At 34.4% G+C, this 14,117-nt stretch overlaps 1 protein-coding gene across 1 annotated transcript in view; it reads right to left on the reverse strand.

The window, feature by feature from the left end:
* Positions 1-14,117, reverse strand: part of LOC106852522 (dynein axonemal heavy chain 5-like) — a 149,756-nt gene that overhangs the window by 121,294 nt on the left and 14,345 nt on the right. Inside the window, exons 14-27 of the mRNA XM_088171968.1 lie at positions 13,193-13,312; positions 12,297-12,498; positions 10,811-10,906; positions 9,918-10,091; positions 9,735-9,824; positions 9,125-9,280; positions 8,043-8,182; positions 6,812-6,963; positions 4,481-4,688; positions 3,729-3,816; positions 3,482-3,605; positions 3,199-3,362; positions 1,991-2,083; positions 634-837 (exon numbers count right to left, since the gene is read on the reverse strand). Of these exons, the coding sequence (XP_088028094.1) occupies positions 634-837; positions 1,991-2,083; positions 3,199-3,362; positions 3,482-3,605; positions 3,729-3,816; positions 4,481-4,688; positions 6,812-6,963; positions 8,043-8,182; positions 9,125-9,280; positions 9,735-9,824; positions 9,918-10,091; positions 10,811-10,906; positions 12,297-12,498; positions 13,193-13,312 (2,011 nt within the window). The remainder of the gene's footprint in view (positions 1-633; positions 838-1,990; positions 2,084-3,198; positions 3,363-3,481; positions 3,606-3,728; positions 3,817-4,480; positions 4,689-6,811; positions 6,964-8,042; positions 8,183-9,124; positions 9,281-9,734; positions 9,825-9,917; positions 10,092-10,810; positions 10,907-12,296; positions 12,499-13,192; positions 13,313-14,117) is intronic.

Raw genomic sequence — 14,117 nt, forward strand, 5'->3', positions numbered from 1 at the left:
CAAGGTTCTATTTCAAGATGAATCTCCTGACAAAACACTCCTCAGAGCTTTACCATTTATGTGACTGGACCCACTTCCTAATTATGGAAACTCCATCAGCCCAGATTCACTTCAGCTTTCAAATCTTCATTGCTGAAAGATTTCCTAGATATAGGTTTTTAGTTTCTTTATTTTTTGTTTGTTGGGTTTCTTTTTTTTTTTTTTTTTTGTGAAGAAATAGAAAAGTATCTTTCAGCAGTGGTTGCTTGAGAAGAACTAGTCAGTTTAATATTCAGGAATAGTTTTTGTAGTCTTCAGTTTCTAAGAGATTCTGCTCAACTATTTTTTTTCATAACACGTGCAGACAATATGCTATGAGAAAGATGTATAAGCATATGAAAGCATAAGCTTGTTTATGTTTCAAAATTATTTTGTGTTCTTCTACTTGCTTTCTTAGATGGCTTAATTGGTAAAGATTTGCAAGTTCTGGTCAACACAAGAGCAGACAGGAATGATGGATGTATGGATTCTACCACGAATAATGAAACCAACGCTTCCTACTGAGCACAGACTCCTTATGCAACCAATAACTTTTCTTAAACTATATTTAGATTTTACAACACAGCAACACATTATATTAAGCATGTAGTTAACCTTGTTCCAGATGTCCGAAAATTCAGAAAAGCTCTTCAGAAGAACGAGTGATTCAGTTTTAAGAGACAAAATAATTGTATTTAGTTGGATCACCACTTTGTTTACATCCTTATGTTCGATGATCTGCTTGTCTAAAGGTTTCAGTGCCACCATCCTGGTGAGTTTGCTCTCATCGCCTAACTCTAAAGCAACAGCTTGTTCAACCTGGTATAAATGAAACAAGAAAAAAAAAAAAAGTCTACTAGTTTGTTTGGGATTTTGTTTTTATTTTCAAACTACGGAATGCACAATGAGGCTCAGATAATAAGTACTTCTAAGAACAGACAGAAAGTGCAGACAAACATCCACAGGGAGACTCCCTGTTCTCAGCTTGGATTTTTACAGAGTTATAGTTCTAGTGTTAAAACTGATTTTATAAAAAATTGTCATGCAGAGCTCTGTATTAATCATCTCTGAATTATATCAGTCAAATATGCACCATATACAATTGTGCTGTTTTCTCCTCCTACACAACTGCTAAAGTCTTTCTACCTTCTTTAGTGTAGAATTACAATCTATACCCATTCTTGGCCATAGAAAGTCCTGGAGGCAGTGGAGGGCTGGCTGCTTGGAAACAAGCTAACATTCTGCTTAAAAAAACAGAGTTCAATCCACTCCCTTCTAGTTTTTGTTGTTTTGGGGGTTTTTTTAGCCTAATTATTATTTATTTGCAGTACTTGAATGTGTTTTTTTTCACTGAAATGAGCTGATCTGTTTTTCATGTCATATCAACAAAAGAAAATACTTTTACAAAGACACTTTTCAGCACAGATCTACAGACATCTATATTTTATTCCCAGAGGAGACAATTAAGGCCAAATGATTACCAGTACTGTGCACTCTTGTCCTTCAACAAATTTCAGTTTCTATCTAAACCTCAGACCTTCCCAAGGTTTTAGTGCTAATTTTCATGCCAATTAAAATATTTGTACTGTATTAACTGTAGTATTATAGGTGCCATATGAAGGCTAGCAGTTTAACTTAAGAGTTTTTGCCTGGGAAGAATGATAACAATTTATATTCAGCTGATAGTACTTACAGATAATGTTGGTTCTACATTATCATCATCATACTTGAAGATTATATTCAAAAGATTTTTTTTAAAGCAACTTTTTATTTTAATATTAGAAACTACCAAACATAAGATTTATGAACTATTACTCTTATGCTTCATTACTGGCATAGAGATTAAAAACTAGGCTTTCACTTCACAGGAAGATCCACCAGGTAAAAAGTCAAGTATTGGTACAGAATACAATCTTAAGAAATGTTAACCAAAACACCAGATTTTTTTAAATAATCAAAGTAAAATACTCACCTGTTGCTGTTTATGATGTAGGTAAGCAAATTTCCACAGGGGAATATCTTTGGCTACTGATAGTATAATATTTGCTGCTTTGTTCACAGCACTCTGAAAACAGTGAAACATTCACCTTGAGCTCACAGAGATATTATGTGTGTGGGGGATGATAATCCAAACAATAATAAAACTGAAAAAATAGACTTATTTTTAAAGGAAATATTCTTATAAGCATGACATAGGATCACTCAAGAACATATTTTGTAAGGGAAAAGAATACTCCATAAAGATTTATCACAGTCCTTCCAAGTTTATGTGGTTTTCAAACAAGAAAATAAGAGACCTTTATGAACAGTAATCATGAATCACTGGGGATTATAATTTATTTAAAGTACTGTTTCCCTTTAAACTGGTTATAAAATTTTTTGTGTTATTAATTATGGTTTTCATGTTCACACCAGAATGCTTGAATACATTTGTCTGAATTAGTGATGATATACTCTATAATCTATACAGGCAGCTACATAAATTATCACATGACTTCTTCTACGTATGGTATTTTAAAATCACACTTTGTGGCCTGATTTCTCACTGACAACACCGTGAAGGCTGCACATGAAATTTGAGAAATAACTCAGCTACTGGCCTTGACTAATTTAGCCATGCTAAATGAAAAGTCCAGAAATCAACACCAGAAACAACTAATGTTCACATCATAGGATATTGCAAATATGTGTGTAAGAATTTTGCTGAACTAGTGTAAGTTTGAGTGTTTAAATTTTTTCACAGTTTAGGGCTTCAGGCTGGTAATATTTTTTTTTACATTTCACTATTGCTGAATGCTGATTTATGAATGATACTTTAAACTGATTTTAAATTCTTAAAGAGTTTAAAGAGACTAGGAAGTCAGTCAGGCTGTATTGATGGCATACATTTTTACTTTTTCCACTCATTTTGAAATGTTTGCTTTTAAGTAGAGGTTTGTGAATTACTGAGTAACTGAGCTTTGAGAAAAACAGTTCCTTCTAACATCCTGTATAACAGACCTGATCCATGGTTTCAAGTCCTTAGCATCCAATGTCATCACAAACTCAAGTGATTTTTTTACCTTTTCCTCCCCTTCCTTTTAGTTCTTATACCAGATTAAACTTGCACATACTGCTTTAAAACAATGCCCTTATAAATGTTTTATTGTGAATGACTGAGATGTGCAATTATTTTGTTACCTGAATATCTTCAAGACTTGGTCTCAAGACAATATTTGGAATAGCCAGTTGAATTTCAGTTCTGAACAAAGGAACCCTGTGTGTCTCTACAAACTTAGTTGTCTGATACCTGGAGTCAATGACACGCAATCGATGTCTTAAGGATTCTAAAGAAATCTTCACGCCTAAATAAATGCAATAGTTAAGTGAGAATATTATTTTTTACCACAATAAGCTTGGAGTGGGAGGGAATCTTAAGGTTTTATTTTAAAAATTAAACGTATCTGAAAAAAACCAGACTCACATCTGATCAAAGAGTCAGTATTCTTCTGACAAAGCTGTCCCATCAGGTTATAGTAGCTACAGGACAGGCATTCTTGGCAGCGTGTTTTCTGTTTCATGTCAAAATGTGTACAGGCCAAAGAATCCTGAACAGTGAAACGGAAATTCGTAGGAAAATAAACATACCATCCAGCATATAAAAGAAATATCAAGTATCTGATTAGGTTGTAGAAGGCTACATTGTAATTTTTACATTGTAGAGGTCTTACCTCCAGAGTTCTTCCAGCATCTGCTTTCAGACTGTGCTTAAGAACATCTATCAGTTCATACACAGAGCATTCCACTTGTTGGCTCTGCCTACAAAAATAATCTTACAGTCACCCATGGAGAATCAAACATAAGGAATACCCTTTGTTATTTCCCAGGCACACATCCCCTGTCCCACTGCACTTGTGTGCAGGGAAATGCCCTTTTGATGTTTTTCTGTTTGTTCCTATTCCTTGGGCATGCAGAGATTTTAAAACATGCTGACTAACAAGAAACCCATTTTTCAGATCTTAGTATATCTGATTCAACTAGACTTCATAATAATTTTGTTTAAAAAAGGTTTTTTCCAGCTATAGCTAATAAAACAGGTTTATCATGATGAGGCAGTAAGATAATCTGTGAAATCAGAATGATTAAAATAAAAACAAAAAAAATTAAGAAACAAGCAAGTAACATGTGGATGAGAGTTTAAGTCCTATCCATCTTCATTTTTCTTGCTATTATTAGTATGCTATAAGAAAAAAGGTAAGAAATGCTAAATAAATGCTAAATGCCAAATACTATGCTATTTCATAACTGCTGTGCTCAAGATACTTTGGAGTTTTTCCCCTGCATCCTAAGACTATCACTTTGCTCTGGACTAGTACTCTGTTACAATAGCATTTTAAAAGTAAAGGTTCTATGCACACAAAAGTAGTAAGTAAATAAACCCTCCCAAAAAAGGCCTTCAAGTCTGTGCAATTAAGAAACCTACTGAGACAGTTTGGAAGCAGTGGAGATAGCAAGCATTTCTATTTGTTCCAAGAAAGAAGTGACATCTACAGGCTCATCTTCTGGCAAAATTATCAGAGCAGTGTTTGACATGTCCTTCAGAATTCTTTCAATTCTGCATTCCAGGGTATCAGATGCTGATTTCACTACATAGTCCAATTCCCTCAGGGTACTGTAAACATTGTGAATAACTAAACAAGGATAACAAAATGAAAACAAATCAATGCAAAACATTAAACTTAAGCCTCATCCCCCCTTCTTCCCACCCACCCCTGCCTCCTCCCAGCTTTTATAATAAAATGAAGATTCAGTGGCAATGAAATAAGGAGGCCTGAAACATGATGGACTTGCTGCACTTTTCAATCTTTAGATTAAACTATTTCATAATAAACAGAACAATACTCGTAAAAATATCTCTTCTTTTTAGTAGTAACATTGTAATGAAAAGGATCAACAAAATAGAACAGAAAACAGAAAGGTTTCAAGTGTCCAAAAATTATTGTGGTCCTCCTATATATATACACAGCAGTACTTTAACATTGTAATTAACTTATAAATTAAATGGCTAAAATTCCCCAGCCAAGACAACAGCCTTTTTAAACCATCAGATTTCTTCTTTCATATGTATGACCTAATTTACTATGGAAACAGATAAACTTATTGCTTTAACAAAGGTGTTTATTAAACTAAAGGTAAAATCTACTGTTTCAGCTGTTTCTGAATAGACTGGAAAATTCTTCCCCTTTCATACTTCCATTGCAAAATAAAAAGAAATACAGCACCTGATATCCTTTGTCACTATTATCACCATAAAGTTCTATATATATAAATATGAATATATATGTATATCTCTACTGTATGAAGAAAGAAATAACTACAATATCTAAGGCACAGCAGCGTGACAGGGCAGTCCAAGTGCTATGTTTTAAGTGGGAAATTTATTGCTACTAGGAAGCTAATGATGGAACTTGTCTTTTTAATTGTTCAAAACAGAAAAGCAATCCAACACAATCCTTAGATTTTTTTTTTAATATATAAATTTGGTAGTCCTAAATCTATCTGCCATGTCTCCTGAGCTTTAGTCTAGAAGGCAACTATGGACCCCCATATTTCTAGATGGAGTTCCCTTAGTGTCTTTTAGGAAAAAAGACACATAAGACATTAGGCTTGAGTTCAGCACATTGCTGGCAGGTAAGAGCTATTTTGTGTATACCAAACCAGTGGCTAATTTCTAGGTGTCCAACAAACATTCTGGGCATGTCAGACATTGCCTGTTGTCAAAAAGACATACTGCATACACTTGAGAAAAGAATTCCCTTGTAGGTGTAACTGCACTTCAGCTGCAGCAGCAGGAAACAGCCCAGATACCTGCATTATATCTAAATTGTTGAAAAGAGACAGCTTCCACCAGAACTAATGGTGATACAAAGAACCATTACAACTTGATTTATACCTATTCAGATACTTAACACAATGCAGAGTACCTTAATGAATAAATAAATAAATTTATTGTAAAGTCCTTCTTTATCATGTGTTACTAAAAAATGCAAATTAAATTAAAAAAATTCATTTTAGAGTTACAAAACAAATATAAAAAACCACTTGCCATTTGGTTCTTGTGCTTTGGTCAGGCAAAGGTCAAGTAAAGCTGAAAGGTGACCAGAGCTGCCTTTAGCTCTGGTCAGAGCCCTGTGCACCAGTGCCACATGGCAGAGTCATAAATAAACAGCTGCACAAACCTGTACCACACTTCATTTTCAGATTTAGACTGTACCTGTTCCTGTTTATATTGCTGCTTTTCCTTTTGAAGAAGCAAGGGAAAGCCTAACATCAATCAACCTCAACTGAAAAACTAAATTACAAGCACGAGTTACTGTTTTCTCATGAAACTGCAACATTAAAGTCTTGGTGATGGTTTTGTATATGACATTTTACAACAGTCAATAAATTTTATGCTGCATTTGGTAGGGTTAAGGTTGTATCTTACTGGTGTGTGGAAAATCTCAATGCCTAACAAAATATGTTTTCTTGGAAAAAAATTAAGATTTGGGCAGAAATCTCCAACCTTGATTTCAGACATGTCATTTTTAGGATGTTCAGCATAAGTCATGAAGATTTTTTTTTTAAATAGAAAAGATATTATTAAAACACCCATAGCCATTCTCTTGTCTCACATTCCTGTAGCAGTTGGGCTAAAATTATCTGCCTAAAGTGAAGAGGTCAGGCCACAAACACATTTTTCACAGAGAAGCAAAAATAAATGCAGGCACCTAACAGTATGAGCAGTAAGCTCACCACTTCTCCTACTACCTACATTTATTGATGTTCAAAGAAGTCCATGACAGCTGCACCAGGCCCGGGGTAAGGGCATCCTCAATTTGTCCTATCAGTGGCTTCATCAGAGGTTTCAGCACAGCAGGGATCCTATTCAGATGTTCCTTGTAACTGATCAACAGGTTCTGGAGTCTGAAAGACATCATCATGCTTATAATGTGCTTAATTTAGATATTTGAAACACACAGAATTTTGGACACATTTTCTGTTAATAAGATTTGCAAACTCTGATCCCATCTTGAAAATAAGAACCCTTCCTAGCTCTTCCTAAGTCCAATCAAGCCTCTTGGTCCTTACCAACATCAGAACCAGACTGAAGAAATAAGTACCTCCAGCAAAGTGACTGTGATCAATTGGCAGGATTTTTCTCCCAAGAAAAGTTATTTACAATTAAAAAAAAATAGAAACAGGGAATTGAAAACATGGCATTTTTGCTTCCATCTTCTCATCTCACAATAAATGGCACGAAAAATTGTAAGACTGAAGTACTGAAAATTTCAACAACAGAAAAAAAGAGGAGGGGTTGAAGTATTTATGAAAGTCTTTAAATTTCATCCCTTTTTGTCCAATTCTAATTAAGAAATGAAGAACACTCCTCACAAAGCATTGCTTTTTTAAAACTGAACATCCCTGTTTGGAGAGTTCTAGAATTAACAACCAGCATCCCTGAGAATGAAAGAACTCTTGCAGCAGAGATTTGGACTGTTACAAGAAACAGAAAGAAATTATTTTATATCAACAAAAGTGAATTTAGATATTCAACATGAGAGACCAAGTTATAACTTAGGTAATGTATTCATGTTGACACATGTTTGGGTTGTGCAGTAATCAAATGGTAAATTCCAGCTTATTTTTCTGACAGGAAAAAAAGATCTTCTGATGCTAAGTACAATATTTTGGAGTGTAATTGCTACATTAGAGTGCACAGATGCACTCTAACAATAATAATAGCAGTACCTAGGAGCTCCATTTAGAGAGCAGCTGTTGAAGTAACAAAACAAAAACATGTAGGCGTTTCCAAGTAATGAGAAATGTGTGTAAATAGGAACAACTGCATGTTAATATGGAAATAGAAGGGAAAGCAATTAAAATTCAATTAAACTCCATCAAAGAGAAAAATTATAATAAATCAAAAGTAATATATGCAACAGATTCAAAGGTGGGGATTCCCACTTGCAGATGAGAAACAAATCCAAAAAGTGTTCACTCACTCCCTTTGATGTCTTTTAATCTGTTCTTCATCTGTACACAAGCCAAGGACAACATCTGGAACTTCAAAATGCATTTTTCTCAGGTATTTTGTCTCATAAAGTACTTCCAGGACCATTGGATCTAAGTTTACAAATAATTCCTTCATGTAGCAGTGAAAAGAAGAAATAGCAAATAAGACACTAGTTTGGTACCCACACGTAGTGTGATATAACTGGATCATATAAAGAGATGTAGATGATTGCAGAGGATTTTTAAAATATTCACCCATGTTTATTCTTCAACCTCCTCCAGAAATATACAGGTTTCCCAAAGTATTCATCAATCAATATTTTACACTGATTTCAATTTCTTGTGACTCCTTCACTGTGCCCTAACCACTTGGCTCCCATGACTTCCCAAGCTTAATTCTAGTTCTGCAGCTACATTCTCTGGAAGTTAATTTGCCTTTTCAGCTCAGCTTCTCCATTAGTAACTAGGGAGAAATATTCTGAAGGTTAATCTCTACACTTCTCGGGGCACTAAATACTACATAAAAGATGCTACATAAATTTGAAAACTATGTTCTAGTTGTCCATTATGGAATCATTAGTACAAAAAATGCCACATCTTAACCATTTCTCTGCGCTACAGCAGAAAAGAAATCTATGATGTAAGAATGGTAAAATTTTCTGCCTCAGCAATTAATTTTGAAAGCACATGAATGAATTATTGCAATATATTCAACATGGTGATATTTATCACTGCAGAAATGACCATGACCTAATGAAAAATTCCTTCCTTGACTACAATTTTGGTTAATATTATCTAAAGAATGTAGATAAGTCAGTAGTAGAAATCTATTTGCTGGATACTGCCTCTTTTATAACCTGAATAAGACAGAAGCCTTATGAAGAAGAAATATTATGAGACATACCATAAATAAACACAAAAAGGAAAAAATATTTCAACTCAAGTAGCTAATTTTTTAACTCTATTTAGTTTGAGATTACTTCCATGCTTTCTTGTCTATCCATGATATGATTAAAGTAGCATGTTAATACTAAATCATGTAACAGTAATACAAAGAATAGATCATATTTACCTTGGTTTCTGGGTGCCTGACAAGTAAGGAAGCACATAGAGCATTCCTAGCCTGGTCAGCAAACCTGCACCAGGCCCTATGATAAATAAGCTCAAATTCCAAAAGAACTGCAGCCATTTTATTATAGTTCTTGATAACTTTTTTCATTTCCATTGTCTGCGATTTAGGGGGGAAAAAAAGAAAAAGCATCACTTAAACAATTCAATGAGTTTAACACAGTAGAAAGGCCCTCCACTAGGCTTCTCCTCTCCACCACAGGAAAACAAAATAAATAGAAATCTCTAAATTATTCTGTTTTAGAGACAAGATAAGACATAGAAACATAGCAATATATTTAGGAATTCAATTAATAAGTAGCATTCAAGGGCACTAAGCAACATAACTCTTCCTGATTTTTCCTCCCAATATTGTTCATAGAACAAAACCTGTATTATGACATATATAAGGCACTAATGGCCCACTGAAAAAGGTATACAAATGATCTCACAGTTGGGATGAGCTTGGATACAAGCTGCTAGAATAGTGAGTGTAGAAATATACAAATAAATTGTCTGTCTGTTAATAACATCCTTGAAAGCTTAGGATAAATCTTCCTCTGCTAATTTCCAACCTTCAAAAGTGTGGTTTTCTTTTTAAGGAACATCATTGGATGGTCAATTTTTCTGAATAACTGCTGAGCCCACATAATCTTCCCTGTTACCTAAAACACAGAAGATATGAAGTTATATTTTCATTAACTTAAAAACAGTCGAGAAATAAAGTAATTTTTCTCTCTCATTTACTTCATACTTACTGGTGGTATATTACGTGGTACAGGTGGATTTTCCTTTTCCTTCTGATAGAGTTTTTGAATAAACTCTAAGTCTTGGCTGTACTGTTGAAGCACAATGGTATACTTCTCATTTAGATCAATATTATTTTGTCCTATTTGTTCAAGCTTCATCAGAAATCCCAGCATCTGCTCAGTCTAAAAAGGAAGATGGAACATTTACTTCAGAAGATAACAGTTTGGAAAGTCATTGTCCATAAAGTATTTTATTAATTTAGAATATGTTATGTGTTAATTTGTAAGTAGTTTTCTAAGAAATACAGAAAAATCCATCCAGACAAGTTTGTGAATTTTATATTTTGCCCCACACAGGACATACTTATCACTGTATAAACCAAAAAACTGTTATCACTACAGTTTGGATTTTTTTCTGACTCTCAAATCCTCACTCCTTTTTTTCAGCAAACAGTTGCGGTAGAACACCTACACCTTTACTCACACTTCATTAACATCTCAGATCTGATGAGGGCCTTATCCAATGAACAATACTGACATTAAGGAAACAGATGGCAGACATTATTTCATTACTCCTGCCAGTGAAACAGGAATGACTTAGAAACGCAACAGGAAACACAGGATGAAGAAAGAAAATAAACTTCAAAATATAGAGCCATAAAATTGGTATGGGAAGATGGACCACACACTTGGCACCAAGTAAGAATAAACATTCCTTTACAGCACTTCTGCAAGCAACGTTTATAACATTTGTAATAGGTTTGATGTCCTCCAATGTTATCTCAGGCAGCCACCAGCACAGTACAGACTACTGGCAGTAATGAAGGAGCTTAGTAGGAGCTATGGGTACTCAGCCCTTCCGAGCACCAGAAGCAGGGGTTTGCATTTGTAACCTTACTTACAGTTACAGTCTTCTCAAACCAGGAATCCACAAATTCCTGTATAGATTCATACAATGCTGCAATTTGGTTCTTAAATTCAAGGTAATCTTTTTCAAACTAGAATAAAAGCAAAAGAAAAAAATCATCTATAATGTTGTTAAAAAATCCTTCCTGCAAAGCTTTTCAGGAATCTGTTCTGTCTACCCGGTGCATGTGTTCAGCACCGCATTAAAAAGAACAGGAATACCAGCAGCAAAAGCATTTACACTAAGCAAAACAAACAAAACATAAGCAGTGCTAGGTTAAATGACTAAAGCCTCATCTTCATGAACACAAAGGAGCACAGAGGAACACAGACAGGCCAAGGAAAACTCATAACCTCATCAGAGAGAACAAAGCACACTCACCAGCTACGTGTAGCCCTGCCACAGGAGAGTGCCCAGCTCACTGTGCAGGTATGAAACCCACCGAAGATGAGCAAACTGGCAGGCTCTCTAGAGCACCTTCAGACTAATGAAAGTGGTTACCAAATCTGGCAGCTCCTACAAGTAATTTGGGTACTTATCTGTAACAATGTTTTCTTAAGAGTCTAAAATACTGAGGGCCTAACAAAAATAATTCAATTCAATTCAAAGAGAGCGCTGCACAAGCTTGGGAAGACAGTACATAATAGACATTGTTCCAAACATTTAGGTGTAGAGGAGTCATGCCATTTTTTAACCCCTCCAAATTCCAGTGAACAGCAAATGCACACTTTCAGGTAGGAGCCCTGCAGCAAGTATTAGAGAAACATACATCATCAAGGTCGGAAGAAAGACAAAAGTACTCCCTAGCTAAATGCTTAAAGGAAAGTTAATGACAGTGGCAAGCTCTGGTTCAGGAAGGCAGGAGAGTAAGTCAACACTTCTAGAACTTCTAATATGAGGCCTCTAACCCTGCAAAACAGGCATGCTATAGCTCAAGAAAAGCAGCTCATTTCCAGCATGTATATGATTAAAACATGAGACCAGAGAATTTGAAAAGCCACTTTAGTTTTTATCATTCTGTTCAGCACTGGGAGTGATAACATTCTCTTCTCCCTCTAAAATGTACAATTATGTGCCTTTACTAACTTTGCTATAATACTGCCATTACTATTACTTTTAATAATACTCAGTAACACTTACAATTAGACAAACCGTATTTGGTGTGTTAACATACCTAAATTAGTTTTCATTCTGCATCTCAAAATATATGTATCTCAAAACAATCAGGCTTAGGAAAATTAGTTTATACCATTACCTATCACACAAAACCTAGTTTACAAAAAGTTAACAAAAGCATTAAAAGTAAAAAACAAATTTACCCTAACACTTCAAATTGTATTAAAAGATGTGAGAGTATTGGTATTATTGTTACTGCAAAATAACATATGCATTTTTATAATAGTCAACATTCTTTGCATAACTCCAGTGAAAAGCACAGAATCAACAGAGTGATTTGTCACACAAGTGCCGAATGCAAGTACCTCTTTTTTCCTGTGGTCTAGAACATCATACTGTTTGGATTTTGTATTTGTAGCAATGTTCTGGTATTGAGTAGTGATCTTGTCAATGCCTTCTATTTTTATACGCTGGAGGTCTAAAAGGCTTTCCATAGTATTGCTCATATCTGAAATTTTCTCCAAACGTTTACAGAAGGTCTCAAATTTTCCAAATACGTAGTTTTCACTAACAATAAAAAAAAAAATCCAGAGATATTTCTATGAAAATCTCTTTGCAACAGATTTTTATTTAACCCACATATATTCTACCAGAGCTGCTATCAAGTTTCACACACACACACAAAAAAATCATACTGTAATGTTTACATATCAACAAAACAAAAAACTCATCTATATAAATCAGAAAATGTTTAATCCTTACATGTATCAATTAAAAGCCTTTATCACATTTCACAGGAGTAATTCTTCCAAATAAGATATTTGCAGAAGAAAATGTGAATGCACAATACTAAGAAATGCCCCATGATTTAAGTGCCAATACAGGTAAAACATTCCTTGGCATTGTGATAGAGAACCCAGCTCAAAGCTGACTGAATTCCCTGAGAGTGTTTTCACTTATATTCATGATTCAAAATTTTTAGGATTTACTACCATACATATATATTTGTATTCAATTAATAAATGCATAAATTCTGCTGCAGTCCCATTAGACATGTGTTGGATCAACAAGTGACTGGCAAAAACCTGGTTTATTCCTGAATAAAAGTAAAAAAAACCACTCTGCAAGGTTATCTTCTCTTTTTTAAAAGTACTTAATTTTAATTGAATATTTAGCTTTTCTGTTAGCCAGCAGATATAATTACATCTCATCTATAAATTGTACTCTTCGATATGATTCAATATTGGAGTGAATTATTTACCTGATATCAAATTGCCTGTCACTTGGATTTTCCTTTAGATCCTCCCTAATTTTCTGAAAGGATGCTCGGTACTTTTCTTTGAGGAAAATGCATTGTTGTATCCTCTTTAGCAATTCTTGCCTGAGGAAGAAAATACAAAAGACAGAGAATCATCCTAAGTCTTCAAAAGAGTATAAATAAAAATAAAATATTTTTGTCAAATATGCAACTTTGCAAAATGAGAACACAAAGTAATACACTACATGAAAAACACTCAAAATATGATGGTTTTGAGTCAAAAGTTTTTGCCTTGAAACTGTTATTTAGATTGGATATTTTTATCTTGGGTTTTGTTGTCATCAATCCAAAATTGCATGGCATAGTCCACAGAGGATGTATACCAGGTTAATCCTGGCTACCAAATGCTTGCAGTTTGGCCATTTCTCATCTTCTCTACTGAGTATTGCTGATAGGTTTTCCTTTGTTTGTTTCTTTGGCTTTTTCCTAAACAGACAAGACTGGAAAAGTATTTTTCCACACTAAAATAAGAATGAGGAGCCTCTTTTTTCCTTAAAAAGATACACCAGGAAGAACTTAGTTCCTAAGGCCACAGATAGTTACATCTTACACAGAGTTGTTCATTAACCCTGAGGTACCACATGAGATACATAGATGAGGCATGGAAACAAGCGATAAGCCATTTGCCCAGAGCTGTTCCTCCACTTTGGCTTTGTCTTTCATCTTCCAAAAGATTACTGGGAATTAAAATGATAGTCGAATTTATAGGCTGAAACCATTAACTGGAACAAACTTTTGCAGGGATGGCAGATTAACTAAATGAGAAGAATGTCTCAAAAATAAATTCAGCTAGAATAAACGAAAAAAACCCATATTCTACTTTTACTTACATTAATTCTTCATAATAAACATAACCAGTACTTAATTG

The sequence above is a fragment of the Sturnus vulgaris genome, chromosome 1 (genome assembly GCF_052056855.1).
Source record: "Sturnus vulgaris isolate bStuVul1 chromosome 1, bStuVul1.hap1, whole genome shotgun sequence".
In the NCBI taxonomy this organism is placed as follows: Eukaryota; Metazoa; Chordata; class Aves; order Passeriformes; family Sturnidae; genus Sturnus; species Sturnus vulgaris.